The 23,477-nt window shown below is 52.8% G+C and overlaps 1 protein-coding gene across 1 annotated transcript; it reads right to left on the reverse strand.

The window, feature by feature from the left end:
• Positions 1-1,088: 1,088 nt before the first annotated feature.
• GLTP (glycolipid transfer protein) lies at positions 1,089-22,329 on the reverse strand. The gene is made up of 5 exons (XM_047697960.1): positions 22,062-22,329; positions 8,025-8,083; positions 6,989-7,122; positions 4,092-4,242; positions 1,089-2,279 (listed from the first exon to the last, which is right to left on the reverse strand). Exons 1-5 carry the CDS (start codon positions 22,162-22,164, stop codon positions 2,097-2,099), a joined length of 630 nt encoding a protein of 209 aa, XP_047553916.1. The 5' UTR covers positions 22,165-22,329; the 3' UTR covers positions 1,089-2,096.
• Positions 22,330-23,477: the final 1,148 nt, after the last annotated feature.

A 23,477-nucleotide genomic window follows, 5' to 3' on the forward strand; every position in this document is an offset into this window, starting at 1 on the left:
GGGGAGAAGCAGACTCCCCACTGAGCAGGGAACCCGATGTGGGGCTCCATCCCAGGACCCTGGGATCATGACCTGAATGGAAGGCAGATGTTTAACTGACTGAGCCACCCAGGCGCCCCTCTTTTATTTTTTTAAATAATCTCTACCCCCAACATGGGGCTCGAACTCACCACCCCAAGATCAAGAGTCACATTCTCTATGGATAGAGCCAGCCAGGCGCCCCCAGAAAGGCTGTTTTTAAAAGGAAGATGCAGAATTCCTTTTACGTGTTGGCAGAATTTTGTGTTTCCAGGAAACCCAAAGTGGGGAAAAAAAAAAAAAAGCCTGAAAAGCAGTTACAGCTTAGAAAGGTCAGCAGCATTCCTAGACCAGCAACAGTAGAAAATATAATGAAATCAGAGACAGTAAAAAATTTGGTTCAGGTGTCCATCCCTTGGTCATGCTGGAGGCAGCCTTCCAAACTGGCTACCTGGCTGGATGGAGCAGGAGACACCTGAAGGCGTTTCGTCATTTTCAGGATCATGTTCAAATCCCTTCGTAGCACAATTATGTGCATGTGCATTATGTGCTGTGTGTCAAGCCACCAGGTCTTTGCCTATACCTCACCTTGGAGTGTGCCCTGCCCCTCCTCTTCTGCCAGGCTCTTCCCCACCCCCCGCCCCTTCCATGGAGGCTCAAGGAATGAAGTAAAATAAAGATTCTGTCTCCATTTAACGCTAGTATCAGAAGAAGTGTCAGCCTATGAGAGAGTGCCGAGAACCCCACAGGTCAGGGAGGCCGGGATCACTGGAGACTGTGGCAAACTGGTGAATGCGTTTGTCCACTTGTCCCATCTGGCCAAGGGGGCGGCTATCTCTTGGCATTTGCCACGCAGTCCTTTTTTTTTTTTTTTTTCGGAAGAAGCTAGAGATCAAGACCTGTGTGTGAAATGTCCCCTGTTTCTCAGTGTGGCCACCACTTCTATTTTGGTAAACCACGGAGGCCAGAAGACAGGTCCCTGGCTGGTCCCCAGCTGTAACCTCTGTTCCAGGGCGGGAGAATGAAAAAAAAAAAAAAAAAGAATCAGGAACCAAAACAGCACACTGATGTGATTCCAAAATAAAGATTTATTTATTAAGGATCATTTAGTTTCTCGCATAAAAATCACCAATTGTTCCTCATTGGGTTTGTAACACACATCAGTTCCTCTGGGGTTGCTCTGTTTACCCCAACGCGTTAAAAAATACAGCTCTTTTTAGTGCCAGGAAGGACAGTTAAGGCAGTGAGGCGTTTCCCTGGGTCTCAGCAGATGGGAGGGTTTGCCCTCTCCCCCTTTGAGAGAATACACATGGTCGGTAGTTTCTTAGGTTGGAAAAGCTGTCCCTGAAGAAAACTACTATGCAGAAGAATGCAAATATAGTCAACTGTGGTCACTTATTTGTGCCTGATAGCTTTAAAATAACACCCCCCCCCACTTGCCCATCAAAGGCTTGCTGGTTGGTTTCAGCTATAAAAACACCGTCTGGCCAAAGACAGTAAGAAAAAGCAGGATCGATAATGACAGTGTTGTGAGGTCAGGCCATACAAACCACATGAGAAGACACACCAGTTTGCTTTAAAAAAAAAAAAAAAAAATGCCCACTGCAGGGGCCCTGTGTAATTTTAAATCAAACTCCTCATGGTCCTTAAAATACCCAAAACATCATTTGGTTGGATCCTAAGGACATGTGCTTCTTTTTCAAGTGAGGTGTATGACACACAGCTCCCCCCAGAGTTATGCTCCGCATGGGGAGGAAGAAAAAAAGAGAGAAAGGGGAAAAAAAAAACCCTTAGGACTTGATTAGAAACATTAATTGATTTTTACCACACTGAAATGGAGGGATGGAAGTCAGTCTGTGCTGTTGTGAAATTCAAAGGGGATTCGGAAGTAGGACTGTTATATATTGCTCCGTTAGGATAACCACCCAAAATGACTTTTTAAAAAAAGAAAATCAGGGCTTGCCGTCCCCTGCAGGCCTCCACCGGCCTCTGGGTGGCTCCAGGGGTGGCCTGCCGGCTTGATTCACAGTGATTCGGGTTCTCCAGGTGCTGTGAGGGGCCCCCTGCCCCGGTCGTGCCTACACCTTGTAGTTGAGCTCAGCGTTCATCTTGGTGTACATCTCGTAGATGACGTCAATGGTGGCCGTGTAGTTGACCAGGAAGAGGCGGACCTTCTCCAGGCACTCCTCCTCCGTCACGTTCTGACCCTTGGAGAGTGCTTTCAGGAAGTCGGACTTGTAGGGAGCCGCATACAGCGCTGCCTTGAGACGGGCAAAAGTGGGGGGGGTAGGCGGCATGGTGTTAGAGGACTGGTAGGGCCACCAAGCAGGGCCGCAGGGCCAGGGATGGTGGGGTCCTGGGAGTGGATGTCCCTGAGATCCATGCTCCTTGTGGCGTCAGAAGGGATGTGTGTGTCCTTCTACCCCCATGAGGGACAGCAGGACGGACACGAGCTCTGGGGACCGACAGACCTGGGTTCAAAGTCCAGCTTGTGCCACCGACTAGCTGTGAGCCTTGAGCTGGTTACTTAGCCTATCTGAGCCTTGGTTTCCTCATCTGTAAAATGGGGATGATGATGGCACCCACCGAATCAGGTTGCTCTTGTAAAGGATCAGGGGGTGGATGCCCAGTGCTCGGCATGATACCAGGCATGGGGCAGGTGCCCAGCACCCCAGAGCCTCTGGCCTCTGGGTTCCCTGCTCTGGAGAAGGCGAACGGGGGGAGCTCACTGCTAATACGGACTGTGGCCTCTCCTGGCCTTCATGGGGCTACGCGTCAATAACTCTCAGGGCTTCCCTGATCGGTGAGAAATACAGAGAACCAGAAATGCACAGAACTTCAGAACCGGAAAGGAAAGGACGTCACTGGATGAGCAGCTTAGGCTGAGTCTGATAGGCTGAGGCAACTTGAAATAGTATGGTCATGACGAATACCACCGGCAAGACACAGAATGACAGTGTAAAGTGTGCGCCGAGCACTTTGTACGTGTTAGCTTGTTCGATCATCATTACGACCCCTGGAGATGGGGCCTAGTTTACGCCCATATGCAAGAGGAGGTGGCGAAGGCTCAGGGAGGTAGAATCCCAGATCCCCTCTTACTGTGCAACCTGGAGCAAGACAGTTAACCTCTCTGAGCACCAGTTCCTCATCTGTGAAATGGGGGGGAGACTGCACACGCGCCCCCCCACCCCCTGTGGTGCGTTAGTGAAGAACACAATCTGATGTGGGCTGCACACACCCTCACCACCCAGGTGCCGGCTATGAGGACTTGGCAAGCGAGCAGCACACAGGGAGGGCAGGGCTTCATGGCGCCCACCGTGGATGGGCCCTATCGCCAGCCATGCCGGCATAGCCTGGAGGGGGCCTAGCTCTTCCTGCCTACACCCAGCCTGGCTCCTGGCCCAGCCCATGGTGCCCTGTGGGAGGAGGCAAGCCTGGCAGACCCCGGTTCGCAGGGGAATGCAGATGGGCTGCAGGCTAGAGGCTGGGCCAGGAGTGGCTGGGCAAGAAGAATGGGCCCAGGGGCGCCTGGGTGGCTCAGTGGTTTAAAGCCTCTGCATTTGGCTCAGGTCATGATCCCAGGGTCCTGGGATTGAGCCCCGCATCAGGCTCTCTGCTCAGCGGGGAACCTGCTTCCCTTCCTCTCTCTCTCTGCCTGCCTCTCTGCCTACTTGTGATCTCTGTCTGTCAAATAAAATCTTTAAAAAAAAAATTGTGAGACTGGAAACTAAATTAAAAAATATATATATATATATGAATGGGCCCAGAGAGAGGCAGCGTGGCTGGCAACAGTGTGCAGGGTGCCCCACGGGCCTCTTCATCTCCAGAGTGGGCCTTCAGTCTGGCAACCCGGGAGCCTCATTTCCAGGAACCTGGGCCAGTATCATCCCAACATAAGCCACCAAGACCCCTGCAGGCCAGAGTCTCTTCAGCAGATGCCCCAGTGGGTCCAGGAGCCTTTCTTCTCTTCTGGGCCCAAGCACACGGGACAGGGCCCCCTGGTGCACCAGCCTCCCCCCGCACAGACAGGCAGCCCTTTGGGAGCCCGAGGGGCCCATGGCTAAGGGGCTCACCTGGAAGATCTTCTGCACGATCCAGCCATGATACTTCTTGAGGGCCATCTCGTAGGCCTTGGTGGCGTTGACACGGATGAGGTTGGGGTGATTCTCATCCCGCTCCCCGTCACAGATGCTCTGGAGGAAGACCTGGATGAAACGGAGGCCTCTGTGGCACAGAAGAGACAGCCCTTCAGGACCCCGCACGCCGCGGCCCGTCGCCCAGCCCGCGCACTCCAGCCTGGGGCAGACCCTGATGTGCTTGGACTCAGGCACCTGTTGTGCGCCACAGGTATGCACACACACGGCAGGGGTCAACACCCAGCTGTTGTCCTGAACCTGCCTCATGTGTAATGTGACCAGCCAGCTCAACGTAGCCTGTCCCCAGCGTCTTGCCAACCACAGTCACCACTGGGCTATACAGTCTACGAGGCAGGTCTGGGCCCGCCTTGCCCATCTCTATGCCCACCTGGCCTGCCTTAGCTGGCGTGGCAGGCGATGGTCATCAGCACTTGAGGGCTGAAGATGCGGTACTGGCCCTCTGAGGGCTCACGGACCACGGACTCTGGACACACTGGGCATGCTGAAGAGGCTGGCCCTGCGCCCAGGCTCCCCACCCCAACCGTGGCCCCAAGCCACTGTCCACATTTACAGAGGCCAATTGGGCCCTTCCTCCAGGGGAAGGATGATGTTTTAAGAGCCAGGAGAAAGCCATGGCCATGGGGTACAGCAGGGTAACTATGTCAAAGATGGGTACAAGCTAGTCCCTTAATGCACAACATTTCATCTCCTGCTCCCTCAGCTCTATGATCCGCCCGTTTCACAGAGAACACTGAGGCACCCCTGAAAGCCTTGGGCAAAGGGCAGGATGCGAACTCAGTTGTCTCACCCCCGAGCTGGACTCCTTCCTTCGCCATCCCTCACTGTCCCTCCAGGGTTCCTGCATGAGCTGCTCTGCTCCTTCCCTGTAGGGAGGTAGGGATCGAATTGGAGGGCTCTCAGGGGCAGGAACACTGGGACTAAAGGATCTTTTATCGCCTATGACATAAATGGAAATTCTCTGTGCCTGAGTTAGAACCCCTAACCATCAGGGATCAGCCTGGGCTGTGGAACTGAGCCCAGGAGACAATCCCAGCCCTGCCCTGGGTCAACCACCTCTCTTGAGCCCCTGCCTACCCCCAGCCCAAATGACCAGCCCTCTACCCAGGAGCCAGGATGAAGCACCATCTGACCCTGTTGCTGACCAGCTTCATGGCCCTCGGTGGCTCCCCAGCACCCCGATCATGCTGGGACTCACCCTTGTCCAATCGCACCTGGTCCCTCCCTGCTCCTGCCTCACATTCAGAGCCCGCTGGACCAGACCCTCCCAGAGCAGCAGATACACCAGGCCTCTCCTGCCCTCCCACCTCTCAAAGGCCTCGTCCTCCTGGGACCCTCCTACTCAGTGCCGGAGAATCTGCCTGGTGCCCCTCCTCCAGGAAGCCCTCCCTGATTTCTCTCTGCTCCAGGCTCTCTGCTATCCTGCTGTCAGGATCCACCCACCAGCCCGATGCCCCGCCCAGGCTGTGATACACCCAGTGGGGCCCTGCCTCATTTAGTGGGGCATCCCACACACCCAGCACAGAGCAGGTGCTTATCACATGCTCAGCCTGTTGGCATCTCCCTTCACCTGCCCTCCCTGTCATCTGGCTCCGTCCACCTCTGACCTGGACATGAACAACCTAACTGGGCTGAACATCACCATCTGCCTTGCTCCTCTCCAGAAACCCACAGAGCATGCTGATGGAGAGACCACAGCAGTCCTCATGCGAGCCCGGGAGTGTCCTGTTGACAGACCCAGGTGGGCAGCTCGGTGGAGGCAGTTCCTACAACATGCTGTAAGGGTGTCAATCACAGCCCAACTACCCCCTGACACCCACAAGGCTGCGCCCTCCAGGGAGCTGACTGTCCCTGCTGTATTTCACCAGGGAAGTGTGTGTCGGGGAGAGGGGACTGGTTCCAGGGGATGGGGGGAGAGACAGGGGAGGAGCACCCTTTCTGGCACCTGACATCAGACCCAAGAGAGGGCAACACCGGGAACATCTGTGGGGCCAAGAGTGCATCCCTGGCTTCGTGGTGTCTGCACAGCTGTGAGAATTCTGAGGCTGGCAGAGAGCAATGTGAGTGCAGCAAGCTGTGTAATGTGACCAGCCGGCTCAACGCAGCCTGTCCCCGGCGTCTTTCTGGGCCTCGGTGGCCTCATATGTAAGATGGGAACAACCGCATCTGGCTTCAGGTATTTGATGGAAAAACAATGTATATAGTGATTATGAGCATTCTCAAGTCTAGGGTAAGATCATCTGGGTTTAAATCCCATATCAAGGTACCCTGCTCCCCAACCCCCCAGCCCAGGGGACAAATCTGTGCAAATTAGATAAGAGTTTCTTCTCAAGACACTGTATTTCTGTCAAGTGCTGTCATATGAATCTACCATATGCAGGATGTAACCAGCCCTAGACAGGTCACCTCTGTGTAATGCACAACCTGCACAACGGTGCTTGGTCACTGCATCCCAGCTCTGACCTTGTGACCCAGGCACATGATTTAGCCTCCTTCTTTGAGACGAAAATCATCATCATACCTAACTCCCACCACATGAGATGCGATCAGGCGCAGGGAATGTTTAGCACAATGCCCGGAGTATGCACTCACTTGCTAGGTCTCTGGTGGGGCTGGAACAGGGAGCATCACCAACGGGCAGGCCTTGACCCCTTGGGCGCTTTTCCTCAGCTACTAACTAGCATCGCACAAGGGCGCCTATGTGGAAGAAACGGAGGTGACCTCGCGGGGCAAGAGTAGGGCCGGACGTCCCTCTTCTGCAGAGCGGGGCCCCTAGGCCGCATAGCCACACACACCCTGCCGCCCAAGCCCGTCACCTTTTCAGCCACATGAGTGCCAGCGTGGCTCCCACTTTGGGCCACTCTGCTCCGTACATTTCCTTCTCCACCTCCAGGATATTCTGCAGGGTCCGGAACTTGGCTGGGTTGGTGTCATAAACCGCCTTGATTTTCTGAAACGGAGCACAGGGGGTTGCCCTTGAAGAAGCTGTCCTCACAGATGGCAGGCCCCCACGCTCACCAAGGGAGCACCCCGCCTCCTGCCCACCAGCACCAGGTCCAGCAGCGGGGCTGGTAACCGTAGCTGCCGTGACTGGTTCCATGTACTGAGCACCTCCCGCCAGCCGACGGGTCACGGGCGCGCGGCTGTGTTTGGTCTGCACAGTGATCCTGACATAGCTCTGACATTATCCCAGTCTGCAGATGAGGAGACCGAGGCTCAGAGAGGGGACAGTGACAGCTGGTATGGGTGGCTGTGGGTTCCAGCGCAGACGAGCTCCGGAGCCCGTGTTCTCCAACCACTACTGAGAGCTCCCGAGACACTGAGCATCAGAAGTGGACGGGTGTCTAGGAACAAGGCTTGGCTCAGAATCCCACCTCTGCCCCTTCCTTGCTGTGTGACCTTAGGTGAGCTTCAGCTTCCTCATCTGTAAAATGTGGATAATGACAGACCAGCTTCAAAGGGCTGCTGGGACGCGCCCAAGACTGCAGGCCAGGCCCTATGTGGATGCTCATGGGGAGTGGGTTGGTGGCTAGGGAATGGCAGGAGCTCCCAGGAATAGGGAAGGGAAGGGCTGAGCCACTGCACCTGTGTGCTTTGGAATTTATTTCTGATTTGGTCAGGGTGGACACAAGAACTGGGCTCCTGCTCAGGTCAACCCTTCAGATCGTGGTCCCAGTCAGGCTGTGCTTGGGAGGTGTGACTGCAAAGGAGGACCAGGAACCCTGAGCCCTGAGCTGGATGAGCCGAGGGCCAAGCCTCTTTACCCCATCTCCTTCCTGTTTCTCAAGCTTGCGGCAGGGAGCAGGGCACTGGAGCAGACTCTGGGCTGTGGCTGCCAGGCCAAGTACATACCGTGATGTTGCCGCTTATGTCTGCCTTGATGGGAGTAAACACTGGGGACCCGAGGCAATCTGGGGACAAAACAAGAAGAGAGATTCAGATTCCCAGCCAGGATGAAGATTCAGGAATGGCCACATAGGCTTGGGAACAGGAAGGAGGGTCAGTTAGTGTATTGACGGAAAAGCCACGCTATTTGTAGGTGTTGAAAAGGTTCGTGGGCAAGTTAAGATGGAGTGCTGGGCCCCCGGTGAGACCGGTTTCTTGCTGCAGGACCTGTCAGAGCCTTTAAAATGCAACTGGAATATCTAGGGGGCAAACCCTTTTGTCCACAGTACCCTTTCTCCCTCAGACGGCACTGTCCAGAGCTTCATCCAGTGATGGAGATGTTCTATATCCGCACTAAAAATAGACCCCATGTGGCTACCGGACACTTGAATGTGGTGTGACTGAGGAGCTGGCTTTGCACTTTAATTTGACTTCCGTCCACTGACATAAATGGCACATGTGGAGATGGCTGCCACACTGGGCAGCACAGCTATAGAGTACCTTGCAGAACTGAGGCTCTGATAAGCCCATCTTGGCCAATAAGGCAGGTCACCGCTACCTGACCAGCTGGCCAGGAGGCAGACTGAGGAATCTTATAGGGCAGGAGAGGGGCCCGATTTATTAAAAATGAACCTCTCATTGACCAGCTTCTAAGAAAGAAATAAGCTGGGGACTCAGAGGCTCCGTGGTTCTGAGACCCTGCATTAGAGCCTGGTGGGGGAACACACCAGCAGTGTGATCCCAGTCACTTAACAGAGCATAAGGAGGGGCGCCTGGGTGGCTCAGTGGGTTAAGCCTCTGCCTTCGGCTCAGGTCATGATCTCAGGGTCCTGGGATCGAGTCCCGCATCCGGCTCTCTGCTCAGCAGGGAGCCTGCCTCCTCCTGTCTCTCTCTGCCTGCCTCTCTGCCTACTTGTGATCTCTCTCTGTCAAATAAATAAAATCTTAAAAAAAAAAAACCAGAGCATAAGGAAGGTGGGTTCGACCTACCCAGCTCTGCACGCACGGGCTGTGTGGGCCTGGGTGTATCCCTTCAGCTCCGCCGGCCTCAGCTTGCCCATCTAGCTAGTGGGGCAACAGGACCGATCAGACATGCCGCAGGCAAGAGTTGAAACATTTCACTTCCAAGACATATGTTTTCTTATCTCTGGAATCAGAATGTTCTTAACTGGAGGGTTTTTTGTTTTGTTTTGTTTTGTTTTCCCGTTCTTGGTTCCTTTCTTGGTGTTACCAGTGACACCTTTGGGTTGCAAAAAGGCAGACCTAGAAATTGGTAGACCTGAAACGCGAGCAGCCGGTGGCCTGGCCCCCTTCCCTCCTTTGGGACCCCCTGGCAGACTGTCATGAGGACTAGAGATGAGCAGGCTCAACATGGATTTCCCCTTCAGAGCCTAAAGACAGCTGAACTCCCCAACACGTGCTCGCTGTCCTCAGTGCTGCGTCCAGAGACCCTCCACACTTGATACAGAGCGCAGGGGACAAAGACGCTGGAGCAGGCTGAAGTGGGTACCAGACCCATGGGTGGGTGGGGAGGAGGTGGAAATGAGGTGGAAAGGAGAGTACCAGACTCTACTTGCCCAGCGGGGGCCTCGGTGTGAACACCACCTTGACCGCGCAAGAGCAGAGGACCGGGGGAGGGACCACCGCAGGCTGAATTCCACCCAAGGTGACCGGCCACAGCTGGCCAGCCATTGGGAACAGTCTAAGCATAGCTGTTAAAGGAAGCGCACTGGGGAAACAGTAATGAAATACCCCAAAACCCAATGGGAAGAAAGTGGGGTAGTCACCCAGCCAGGTGGGGTTTGAATCCTGCCTCGACCATGCCTTAATGAACAAGTCTCACCTGTGTGCCTCAGTTTCCTCTCACGTCAGAAGGGGACAGTAACAACACTTAATTCATGGGGTCGTCACAGGAATTAAAAACCATGCATTGGATGCATCTGGCAGAGTGCCCAATGCATGAACACTCAAGAAATGGATTTGGGGGACGTCTGGGTGGCTCAGTTGGTTAAGTGGCTGCCTTCAGCTCAGGTCATGATCCCAGCATCCTGGGATGGAGTCCCACATCGGGCTCCTTGCTCGGCAGGGAACCTGCTTCTCCCTCTGCCTCTGCTGCCACTCTGCCTGCCTGTGCTCGCTCTCTCTGACAAATAAATAAAATCTTAAAAAAAGAGAGAGAAATGGATTTGGATCATTTCTGTGACCTCAAGCTCCATGGTCCAGCATATGCCACCTAGATGTCACCCAGCTGTGCTTATAAGTCACCAGGACCCACAGAATCTCTGCCAAACAGGAACCCACTTGGCCTGTGCCTGCATCCCCTCTATGTTCTGACTGCCCGAGGCCCCTTGCTGTAGGGCATGGGGCTGGGGCCTGTGGGGGCAAACCTCCCTCCGGGGGGCCATGCTGGCGCAGCTCCGAGGCGCTGGGCTAGGGGGTCTGGGCAGCTGGCTGCCCTCCAGTCTCACAGGCCCACCTGCCCAGGGCAGTCCTACATGAGCTGACCACTCCACCTTGCTCTTTCATCCCTCTTGGCGAACCATGGCCTTCATCCAGCAGAAGCCTCGACAGGTCGTGCCGTTTGCTAGCCCTGAGGCGCGGGACTAGTAGCTCCCGCAAAGGACAAGATGTTCTTGACTCTACGAACACTGCACATGAGCCCAGACGCCCACTGCCACCCGCAGTGCCTGTTCCCCTCTTGGCCACGCGGCCAGGGGTCACCAACACTGACCCTCACTGGGGCCAGACAGGTGCCACGGGTGTGCGGTATGTGGGGACCAGCACAGCCCATCTAAAGGCACGGCTGCTCCTCAGAGATGGCGTCAAAAATGCACACTGTCCCAGCATACGGGTGTAGTGATGGATGGCGAGCTGGGGCAGTGAAATGTTAATGGCAGAGGAGAGGGGGAGGGTATACAAATTTTCTCTGTAAAATTCTTTCACTGTCTCCCTGTGTTTGAAAATGGTCATACAGGGACACCTGGGTGGCCCAGTCGTTAAGTGTCTGCCTTTGGCTCTGGTCATGATTCCAGGGTCCTGGGATTGAGCCTCGCATCAGGCTCTCTGCTCAGCGGGAAGCCTGCTTTTCCCTCTCCCACTCCCCCTGCTTGTGTTCCCTCTCCCGCGGTCTCTCTCTTTCTATGTCAGATAAATAAATAAAATCTTTAAAAATAAAAAAAAGAAAAGAGAAAATGGTCCTATCCAGTGCTGGGGGGAAAGTCAGGGTTATATTTGTTGTGGTTGGTTGGTTGGTTATTGCTCCTAAAGTCATGTATTTTCCTTTTGCTTTTTTTACAAGTCTGTTTCACTGGGACCGTGCTTGTGGTCCCACATGTGCCTCCATCTACCTCCGTCTCCCCCTTGAACTCGAGTTCTGACAGGGCAGGGACGAGGCAGCTTAGGTTCCCCTGTGTCCCTGGCACCTGGCAAGTGACTGGACCCCGTCAGGCGCTCAGGTGGCATCTGGGGCCCGAATGAGGTGGGACACCCCTGGCCAGGCTCGTCGGGCTGCGGGTTGATGGCAAGACACACCAGCCAAGCAAGAAGAGAGGAACCCCGGGGGTGGGGGGGGTGCCTTCACCAGAGGCCATCGTCAGCCGTGCCTGGGCGACTGATGGACGCGTCCCAGTGACCCCGGTCATCCGACATGCATTTCAGAGAGGCAGTGAAAGGGTATCCAGCCTCCTGGACTCTGAAAAGGCTCTTGTGCAGTTCAAAGTGGCCCTGGTGGCAGAAGAAAGGCTTTTTGTTCCCCGTACCCCTGAGAGTGTGCTCTGTGGGTAACGAGGCCCCACCGTCAGCAGTCGCCGGGCCTTGACAGCGGTTGTTCTGTGCAGCGTGGCCTGCACGCGGGGAAAAAGCTTCTGTTCCACCGGGGGGCAGGAAGGCTGGCCACAAGCACACCTTCTAGGACTGGAAGCAGAGCGGAAGCTGGGAGGGGGAGGTGGGGGGACAGACACCAGAAGTCACTTCCAACAGCAAGGTATCCCTGTGGCCCCCACATGCGCACACTGAGGTCAGTCTGGAAGCAAGCCTCCTGGGGCAGGGAAGCAGCCATGTGGGATTCTAGAGCCTGCCACTCAGGGTTCAGATTTCAAGTCCAGAGTGACTATGCACCAGTGCCTTGTCCATGCCGGGCTCGGGCCCCTTACTGGCCATAGCCCACGGGTGCCAGGACAACGAGGGGTGCTCACCGTTCAAAGTGACAACCCCAAGGCCACAGGGCCCAGAGAAGCCAACGGACCTGCCTAGGGTCACACAGGGGAAGCCAGGCACTCAAACATAATTACAGGACACAGGCTCATTCCACTACTTCCTCATCTTTCTATCTAGAGTGTTTCCATCCCATGTGAACGCAACCAATGGGAGAGTACTCTGACAGGAAAACCAGAAGATGATTTTAATCATCAAGCACATGGTGGCCTTTCAAACAGTTTAAACTCAGGCCGGCTGCTGCTCCAGAGAGAGCGTGACACTGTCTAGGCTTACCGCTCCTATAATTATGCAGCCCAGCCTGCAAATTGTCTTTCTTGTTTTACCAGTCTGGCAGATACCTCAAAGTTGTTTTTTAATTGTTGTCAGCAAACAGGCTCTTTAAAATGCCATCCAGAAGCCCTCTGCCAGAAGGGAGGGAGGGGGCTTGGAAGGCTACCTCGTTCTTCCTCCCATCTCCAGGGAGAAAGGAAGTTGTCTACAAAAAAAAAAACAAAAACAAAAAAGCCAAACAATAACAACAACAAAAAACATAAAAAAAAAAAAGAAAAGAAAAATCAGATATAACTCCACCCTCTTACTCCATAGGACCGACTCTAATGAGCACAGATTCTCAATACAGATAGGCCTTGGTTATCTGGAATATGTGGCAAATGGCCCCCTCTGTTTGGTGTGGAACATTTTTCTAAACCTGCTACTGAACCCAGAAGGCATGAAGGAAAATACCACAAATCTGATTACAGAATCCAGCGACCTCTTGTGTGGGGCATGAAGAGATATCCCATCACTAATCACAGGCAAACAACAAACTGATGGTTGAGGGTGCTGATCAGTGAAACAAACCATGGACTGATGATTATTGTCCCTAATATGTAAAGAGCTCTCACAAATCAATAAGACACCCAACTCAAGAGAAAAATGGCAAATCACAGAACAATAATAAAATGCCTTATCTCAAGAATAATAAGAAAATGAAATGAAAGCAGTGAAATATTTTCTCACTACCAAGTTTTATGAATGCACTGGCCATTCTGTATGAGATTCATCAAAAGGTAACACAAATGTCCCTGCTTTTGTAAAGCACACCATGCACAGTTTTCTGAACGGGGCCATCGTTGAAACTATGAATGATGATAAAGGTGTGACCCGATAAATTCACAGACCCCCTCAACCCTTCACTAAACAGCTCTGCACAGTTCAAAAAGAAACTTGCCTTGAGGGGCAATGGTCACTTCCTCCTGCTTTCTCTGCAGTGCTTTCATTTTGCTAGATACTTGGAAAATAAATAGCCAACTGTGTAAGCATCACCTGCAAAATGTGGGTACCAAAAGAGCATTTGGTACCTGGCCTCTGCAACTATTCTGGCTGGACAACCTCCTACCTGGGTCCTCACCACAGTTCAGATGAGTGAGATCAGCCAGAGAGCAGAAGTCCCTGCAAACCAGTAGTTAGCATATGCCACCCAGAATCAGGCTCATTTCTGCCCACGCTGGCCTCAGCGTGGGGGGAAAGCAACAGTCCCTGTGCTCTGAGGGAGAACACAGCATGCTCCATGCGAGTTGACCCCTGACACCTGTCCAGACCTGGCCCACCCTCTCAGTGCATCTTGGGAATACAAAGCCTTCCATTTCTTAGACAATGCCTTCACTTTCGGCCTGTGTGACTCAGGACTCAAAACACCTAGCCCAACCCATAAATACTTACTCCAGAAAGGAAGAACAGGATACCTGTGTTGTTGATGCTAGGAGCCTGGTTTGGGAAGGTTCTATTTCATATTCAATTTTTTTTTCCCACAACAGCTGGATAATAAGGTTTTGTTGTTAAAGATGTGGGGTGGATTAACTTTACAGGTCCTGGGTTACAGGATCATAATGAGAGGCACTCAAATTACAGCCGAGGGAGGTGAATCATTTATTAATCCACAGGTATGTGGGGGGGGTGTTTATGTGTGTGTATGATGGCTCAGTTTGCAACAAGGCCTGTTCTGAAGAATAAGAACACTAAGAATGCCCACCTTCCTAAAACTAAAACTTATTGAGATAAGGCATTTTATTGTTGTTGTTCTGTGAGTTGCCATTTTAAAAAATCCTGGCTAAGGAGGAAAGAATGTTTACAAATGATCTAAAACATTAGTTTTTAAAAAAAAAAATCACCCCTATGACATGCCAACTCTCTTTGTCCACAGTTACCTGCTTCCTTGGGCAAAAACCAGCCTTGACATGGGAATGTGGTTGGGAAATGGGTTTATCTTCACTTGCTGTGTGGCCTGGGAGAAATCAGTTAACCTCTCTGAGCCTCCATCTCCTCATTTGTATAACAAGGCCCAAAATGGACTCTGACTCATCAGGCTGACCTGAGGCTTAAATCACGTTGTGCGTGTAAAGGGCTCGGCATGGTCTCTGGCACCTAGGAAGCGCCCCAGAAACAAAGAAGTATTCTTTTGCTTATTATTATTACTACTATATAAATGATACCATCATTTCCATCTTTTGCAACTGGCACAGGAAATCCAGGAAAGAATGATCCTAATGACTGAGAAATCAAAAGACAAAGAGAGGAAGAAAGGGAGGGAGGAATGGGGTCTCCATGAATGGGTATGGATACAATTAGCAGGAAACCTCCAGTCGTAAAGTCATGACTTCAAATGTATTCCAGAAGGCTAAAAAAAACGAGATCTCAGAAGGGAGTGGAGTAAGGAACTGGGGGGAACAGCAACTCAGAAAATGAATCATTTCCGAGCACAGAGAAGTGTGAGCTAGCTGGTTTTTATAGGACCCTGGAGAGGGCTGATCAGCTCTAATGACTTAAAAGCTCACCTACAGTTAACACTCTAACAATAAAAAAAAAAAAAAAAAAAAAAAAAAAAAAGAAAGAAAGAAAGAAAGAAAGAAAGAAAGAAAAAAGGCCCCTGATACAAGTAACACTGTAACAAGGTAACAAAAGGAGTTAACCCCCACCCGTGGTATTTTTTAAATGGAAACAATGAAACCTAAGACCAGAACCTCTGCATTGCCAACCCAGGGCTCAGGGAAATAAGTACTGTCATGCCAGGTGGGGACCTCCTACTCCCCTGCCCAAAACACACAAGCCATGAGGAAGGGCCAGAAGAAAGAGCCTTGACTCTGCCAACTTAAGACTGCCCCCCTGCCCCCATTGCAGAGTCTGCCCACATCTAAGCCCTGCAGACCCACTTTCTAGCTGCTCCACCTGGTCAAATCCCTTCACCACTCTGAACCTCAGTGTCTTCTGTAAAATGGTAACAACTCTTCTTCATTCCTGGAGTCATCATAAGTGGCTTTCAACTAGCCACTTATGGCCCATGGGAGCCACTCAAAATGGGAGTTAAGCTAGCTATGATAGCGGGGGGGAGGGGACAGGGCACGGGGATATGCATTATATTTTATAAAGCCCTGTCATTCATTCTTTTCCTTTTGCTTTGACACCCACTAGGTGGCTCCCCTTGGCAGGATGCACTGCCTGGCCCCAGGAGGGCCCAACTTTTCTGCCCCTAAGGGATTCGCAGCGGGGACCTGTTCCTCCAAGCAGCCCCACGCTGGAGGTGAGGAGGTCCTCTTAAGCTAGCAAGAAACAGAACGGACAGTTGGTCTTTTTTGTCCTGTTTCTCCATTTTATTCCCTTCAGGAGGAGAGGACAGACTTTGGACCTTGACCCAAGAGCCAGACTCCTCAGAACATGGAGCAGAGGAGGACACGATCACCATCCCTGGAGAACAGAGCAGATGGGCGCCCTGGGTCTGTGCTCCATGCTGACCTTCGGAGGTTATAAATGAGCTTTTGGGAGCAGTCTCAGATGGCAGCCCATCACCAGACCCAGAGATGGCTTCTTTGGGAAAGATCTTCGTTTCCCAAGGGCCGTGTGGCAAGGGAGAGAGTGTCTGAAGGCCTAGGACCACCTGTCCTACTTGTGCGAAGGTGGAGCAATTCAGGGCATCGAGTACCAAATTATTGGAGAAGATCACCTCCATCAGTCCTCCTGGGAGGCCCGGTATCCCTGCTTTACAGTCGGGGCTGCAGGCCTAGGGAGGGGGTGAGCTTCTGTGCAGACCCAGCCTTGGCACCAGGGAAACAGGGCGGGAGCTCGGGCTGGCTCAGCCCGGCACCAATGCCCCTATTTCTTTCCATTCATCTACCTGTGATGTTCAGAGTAAGGCCTTCTGCACACCACAGACCCCAGTTGTCTTGGTCTACCCAAAGTGACTCCTCCCTGCTGGGCCTCAAAAGCAGCCAACCTACAGCCATTCCGGAGACAAGAGGCTGAGAAAACAGGGCCAGCGGAAGCCCTCCCGCCAGGTGTTCCCCCGATCTTACTGGGGCTGGAGGAGATCGGAAGCGGGACGCATTAGGACGACAAGCAGGCACACAGTAGGTGCTCCTTGAGCCCAGTGGGCCCTCACTACTTGCAAATGCACTGCCAACTAATAACGAGAGTCTGTGGGTGGTTTCAAGATTGCAAAAACCCACTGCAGAAAGGGTATTTTTGGCTTCTTTTTCTCACAGGACCTAGTTTCTTCCTTCTAGAAGTGTCCCTCCCAGGCATATGGTCTACGTCCCATCCCTAGAGAATCCAGCCCTCAACAGACACTCAACCAGAATGAGAACTAACCTGCTGTAGTAAGAGGGTTAACAGACCGTCTTCTCTTTCTGAGGATATTCTATATAAAACCAAAAATAAACATCTATCCATAGAAACTTAAAAAGCAAAACAAAACATTGCAAAACCACCAAAACAGGTGGTCCCAAGGTCTGGAAGGTGCTTGCCGCAATGGGGAGAATAACCTTCCCTAAAGAAGGAGAACCTCTTACTCATAGACCAAGGGGTGCTAACAGGGCTGGTTCCCAGGCGGGTTAATGCCTCATCCCAATTACAGGAAAATCTGACCTGCTTGGGACCTCCCCACTGGAGGACTTCCATATCCTAGTCATTCACACTTGCATTCAAATGAGCAAGGGTCATGGGCCCCCCTGGGCAGGCCAACGATGAGGCACACACCCCAGACAAAACCTGTATATCTGGTCTGCGGTTCCCTGCATCTTGGACAAGTCACTGTGGGCCGGGCCGAGCCTTGTGCTTTTCCAGTCCAGGCTGGCTCCATGGCAGGCAGGAAGGGACGGTTCTCCTCTCTCAGACAGGAAGCCAGGAGAGCAGGAAGGCATGCACAAGCCAAAACTGAGTAAGGAGTCCGGAGGCCAGAGTTCTGAGTTATAGTCAGACTCTACTCGTTAACTCCCAGCTGTGTGACCCTGGGCAAGTCACTTTACATCCTGGGCCTCGATTCTCTGGCTGAATAACAAGATTATTCTGTGCTTCTGGGCTGCCACTGACCCCCCAAAATTTAGCAAGCTCCGAACCAAAGGGATGGGAAATCACTTTTTCTGGGGTTTTCTCTAGGACTACTTGACGAGCACCAGATATGTGTAAGGCCTGATTCTCTAGACATTCGTTTAATTAAATAAGAGATCTGAATGAAGAAAAATCACTCCCAGAATTTGGATTTCAGGACCTGGGAGACGGAAATCATCCCGTTTGGTTCTCGCACCATCTCCCTAAACAGCGAAAGTGGATAGGTGTGATGTCACACACCACGTCTGACCTGGAACAGCATGTGAAGAAAAATACCAAGGTTGTGTCTAGACTAAAAGGGAGAGAACAGGATCACAATTGATTAATAATGCCTGCCGTGGGTATGGTTTAGGAGTTATGTATTTTAACTTAGAAAGGGAGAGAAAAGAAAAATTGCTTCTAGAAAGAACCTGGGGGCAGGGGGGGAAATGGGAGAGGAACCAAAAGCATTCACGCAGCTTGCCCTCACATCTAGCTTGCCCAGGGCTAGGCACTGAAATGGCTCGAAGTCACAGAATGTGATAGGTTCTACGGTAGTCTAAGGGAGTTAGGAAAGACTTTCTGGATGAGGCAACCTTTCCGTGGAGATAGGAGGAAACCAGTCAGGCAAAAGCGAAGGTGGTAGGCTGGAGAAGAGTGGTGTGCCAAGCAGAGGCAAGTGATGGTGTGGTACCGTTTGTGGGGCTGTAAGCTATTCAGAGAGGCTACAGCAAAAATCTGAAGGTGGGGTAGTAGGGAGCCACTGAGGCTTCTGGGCAGGGAGTGACAAGATGAAATGACATCTAAGTCTCTCCCTCTGCCCTCTAGCTATTAATGCTGGAGGACATTGCTGTATGATTGACCTAAAAGAGGAGAGAGCAGGTCTCCCAAGTCAGTTGCAAGCTGATCACTCAGAGGTGAGATCCAATTACTGGGTCAAGGTGGAAGAAGATGGACAAAGGGCTGGACTCTAAGGGGGCATGGTAAAAGCTGGAGAGAAGGAGGATGGGCTAGCCCACAAGGGGGATGCTCTAAGCCACATCTGACCTGCAGCCTCAAGAATCAGCACCCACCCAGGCCAGCCTATTCTGCCACAAACCACACCGGACAGAAGTGAAAGTGATGTTGTTGCTCTAATAGGTTAAAAGCCTTCACATGCATCGACCTTGCAATTTCACTTCTAAAAATTAGAACTAACAACAGAAGTACACAATGAAACATACACCGGGATGTTCACTGCAGCATTGTTTACCAGAGCAGAGAAGGGGAAGCAATATGAATGTCCCACGGGGTGAGAGGGGTGGCACAGATTACATAAATGACAGCTACATTCAAACAAAGGAGTTCTAAGCAGCACCGAAAAATGATGATTGCCTGGAAAGATGGCCAGGTTGTAGAGCTGGGTGGAAAAGGCAGCTTATACCTTTTCCCCTTAAAGGTGGGTAAAACTGAGTCCAGAAGGAAAATACCCTGAAAGCTTGGGAGAGATGCTCTCAAAACAAAGACATACAAACCAAAAAACCATTCCTCCAAAGGTTCTGAGAGGATTACGGAATGAATCCACATAGAGGACTGGCACATAGTAAGTGCTCAGTAAATGATCGACTCTTGATCTCAGCTCAGGTCTTGATCTCAGGGTTGTGAGTTCAAGCCCCACCTTGAGCTCCATGTTGGGTGTGGAGCCTACTTAAATAAAAATAAGTTAAAAAATAAAAACACAGCTTCCAGCCCCTTGCCCCATGTATATCAAGAACAGTGGTTCTCGGCCATATTTCGTCTCCTTGCAGACATTTCTGGGTGCTGCAACTTGGGGAGAGGGGATGCTACTGGCGTCTAGCCAGGGACGTCATTCAAACATTCTCCAAGGCGCAGAGTGGCCCCCAACTCAAAAAGTGATCTGGCCTCAACTGCTTTGGAGGGAACTGTCACTGCAACCTCCCGCAGACTTCTTGCAACCCTTGAGCCAGACCCACTCCATTCAAGAGACGCACACAAACCACCCAGATCATCCAGGTGACCAGCCGCTCCCGAAAGCTCACAGAGCCCCTGTGTTACAGCCAACAATGGATCTCAACTGGCCCCTGAGTCCCAGAGAAAAGTCCCTGGTAGGAGCGTCCTCAGAAACCTTAAATCCTCCAGAGGAACTCCTCTCCCCAGATGAGCATAATGGTTCCAAATGGACCACTGCATTTTTTTTCTTTCTTTTTAGAGTGCTGAGAACGATTCTGTGTGGGCCAACCCACTGGAGTTTCTGTATCAATGGGGCTCTGTCAACAGATGTGATTGCCCACAGCACACAGCTCACGGCCAACACAAGGGTCCTTTGAGATCGGGGAAAGGGAGGAGGGGATGCTCTTCAGCCTCAGGCATCAGAGCACTGCTGGCTCTAGAGGCCACCATCCCCTTTCCTCTAAAACCAGCCATAATCATATCCAATGAAGCGCCACCCCACCCCACCCCACCCCCAATTCCAGGGGCTACAGAACCACAGGATGTGTACCAGTGCTGACAATAAGGAATGAAAAGATCACAGGGCTTAACTCCGGGTTTCTCTCGACACTGCTAACATTTGGGGCTGGATCCATTCTTTGTGGCCATGGCTGATCCGTGCACGGGAGGGTATTTTGCAGCCTTCCTACCTGCCAGTGGCCACCTCTCTGCACGCCCCCCACCCAAGCTGTGACAAACAAAAATATCCCTAGACATTGCTGGATGTCCCCTGAGGGGGCCAAACCGCCCTCAGCGGAGAACCACTAGCTTCAACAGATTCTGAATCCTTGTCCAGGCCATGCCAGCTCTGTCCGGCAAATGTTCACAGAACAAGAGGAAGGGTGGCGGAGGGCACAAATAAAAGATTCCTTGAGCCCCTGCCTGGAGGGTCTGTGTTATCTCAACAATTGAAATACCAATAATAAGCACATTTCCTTCAGTCCGTGAGTACTGACTAAGCACCCACTATGTGCCAGGCACTGTTCTGGGTCCTAAGGACGCAATGGCAGACATAAAGGACCAAGACCCTGCTGTCGGGTTGCTTACCCCGGTCGGAGGATCATACAAACCCAGCGACTGCACTCCCTCCAACACTGATTAATCACCTACTATGGGAAGGAACCAAAACTCAATCCAGGAACTCATATGACAACCCCCCCCACCCCATGCCACCCCCAGCTAGGATCTATCTGGCACTTAAAGCCTCAGCGCTCTACACACTCCTTGCAGCTAGCCTTAGAGACCGGCATCCCCATTTCAGGGATGCGGGGGGATCGTCCATGAGGGGGCACATGAGTGACTGCCCAGGTGCCAGATCTCTTCAGTTCCGAGTCAGTGTTAAGGTTCTGTCTCTTTGTGGGTTGCCGCCAACCTCTGTCCTGGGGACTGGGATCTTCCTGCAAGGCCACTGAGCACACCAGCAGGGCAGGGTGCTGGGTAAGCCCACAAGGAAGAGAAGAATGCAGAGGTTCAAGCTGCACCCTTTAGGCAGGACCCGAAAGGCAAAGGGCAGGAGCAGATGGTATTGTCTTCTATTTCCCATTTTCCATCCAGGGCCTGGGCTGGGCTCAGGGAAGAGAGGGATGAGGCTCTGAAGCTGGGTTAGGGATTGCCTTCCTCACGATCCCACAGCCTTCCTGGTCCTGATATACAAGGGAGGGGTCTCCCTTGTGTCTGATGTCACCCCCACAAAGCAGCTTCCCCTGTCCCAACCCCCATTCTAAATGGAGGAAAAAGCTTAGGTGGTGCCCCCTACAAAGGGTTTTGCCAGAGTTTCAAAACTCCAACTTCAAACCCCTCCTCCTCCTCCTCCTTCCTGGCTTCCTTGCATCTCTTTTGGAGTGTGGGTGGGGTGGGTGTCTTTGATCTGGAATGGGGGAATTCTGAGGAAAGAGGGGTTCACAAGGTCCTGTGGGGGAGAGGCTAGGAGAATAAGGCAAAGAGAGGGCTTTTGAAATGGGAGGATTATTTTAAGGGGAGGGGGGTTGAAAGTCATTCTGAAAAGGAAGAAGGGAACGATGGGGTAAGGGATATAGGATTTGAGGGTGAAGGGGTGGGATGCTTTCAAGGAGACGGAAGACTGGAAAACTGAGGGGTGTCTGAGGGAGAGGGATGGTTGGGGGAGCCCAAGAAAGTGGAGAACTGGGGGCATCTGAAGGATATGGAGGAATGTGAGCCGCCTGGAGATGAAGGAATGGAGACGGAGCATCTGGGGGTTTCTGGGAAGAAAGGGAGGATGTGCCATGTTGGAGGGAGGAGGATCTGGGAGTGGTCCGGGATAGGGAGAACTGCGGATGCCTGGAAAGAAAGGGGGTCTTGGGTACCTGGGGAAACAGGATTCGGGGTGTCTAGGAGAGGGATGGCTGGAAGATGCTCGGGAGATGGGGGTTCGGGGGCGTCGGGCGTCTGGGAGCGCTCTGGGGCAGAGCTGCGGGCCGGCTCCCCACCTCCACCCCGGCTCACCGAAGAAGGGCGGCAGGTGGGACACCGCCTCCAGGAAGGGCCCCGTCTCGATCTGCTTGTCCGCGGGCAGCGGCTTCAGCAGGTGCTCCGCCAGCAGCGCCATTTCGGGGTCGAGGCCGGCGGTGATGCCCCAGCCGGCGCCGTGGGCGTCCACGCCGCCCCCCGGGCCGCCGCCGTCAGCGCTGGGGCCGTCACTGCCGCCCGCCGCAGACTCCGGGGACGCCAGCGTCGCCACTTCCGCTCGCGCCGCGCCCAGCGTAGCCGAGCGCTCAGCGCCGCCAGCAGGCCGAGCGCCTAAGCGTCCCCCGCGCCGCCCCGCCCCTTCCCGGCCGGACCAATGCGCGCCCGGCTTGGCAGGCCTCCGCGCAGCCATTGGTCGGGGGGCGGGGCCGGCCTGTCTGGCGCGGAAGCGAGCGGACTCGCCTGTCCAGGACATCCCAGGTGAGCCGCTCCCAGGTGAACCTTCCCCAGGTGTTTGCTGCAGCCACCCGGTGTATTGCCCCTCCGCCCCCAACCCGGGCGCGCCGGCTTGGGCCAGGTCCTCGCCCAATGCGGGCGTAGAACTGCTCAGGTCACAACTCAACCCACCTACCAGCCGAGGGGTACAGCCCAACGCAGCCAGCGCCCCTGAGGACACCTGTTTCCTCAGCAACAAGAGTCTGTCCTCCAACAGCCCCACGCAGCCTGTTAGACACCGCTTGGGTCTCAGTCTTCTTTAGCTACAACAATGGGGACGTCTGATTCTTCTTCAGTGATCTCAGATCATACCAATACCATACTGGACGCTGCTCAAGTCACAAGTTTGACTCGGCCATGCCTAGCTAAGACTCCTGTTTCCCAAAATCTGGGGTCCAGTCTGACCTGAACAGTCCGATGTACCTGCCTGTCACCACTTGGAGCACAATTCACATCAGTCGCAACCCACCTAAATGCTTGTGTCCTAAAACCCAACGCGCATCTTCTCCAAAAACCCTAGCACATAGTTGTTGAGAGGTTCTCATTCATGCAAAAATAAATATTCATTTTGTGCCCAGCATGGGCCGTGCACTGTGTTAGGTAGGAATTGTGGATCAAAGTTATGAACAGTACAGCAAAATTTCTGCTCTCCTGGTGCTGGCATTCTGCTTTGGGGGACAACACAATAATACACAAATAAGACAATTTCAGACACTCATAACTAGAAATGAAGAAAAGAAAATGTCAGAGTGTCAGAGGAGGACAGAGGGAAATAGAAGGTAGGAGGTTGGGGCAATAAGTATCTATGAAGAGCAGAGACCCGAAGGGGACGTAGGTGACAGCCAGAGTAGCTGGAGACTGCAAAAGCCTTAAGGTGACAAAAAGCCTGATATGTGCAAGCAACACCGGGGGACCAGGGGAGGGAAAGGGAGTGGAGAGATAGGAGTTTAGTTCAGGGAG

Source organism: Lutra lutra, chromosome 12 (assembly GCF_902655055.1).
Source record: "Lutra lutra chromosome 12, mLutLut1.2, whole genome shotgun sequence".
NCBI lineage: Eukaryota > Metazoa > Chordata > Mammalia > Carnivora > Mustelidae > Lutra > Lutra lutra.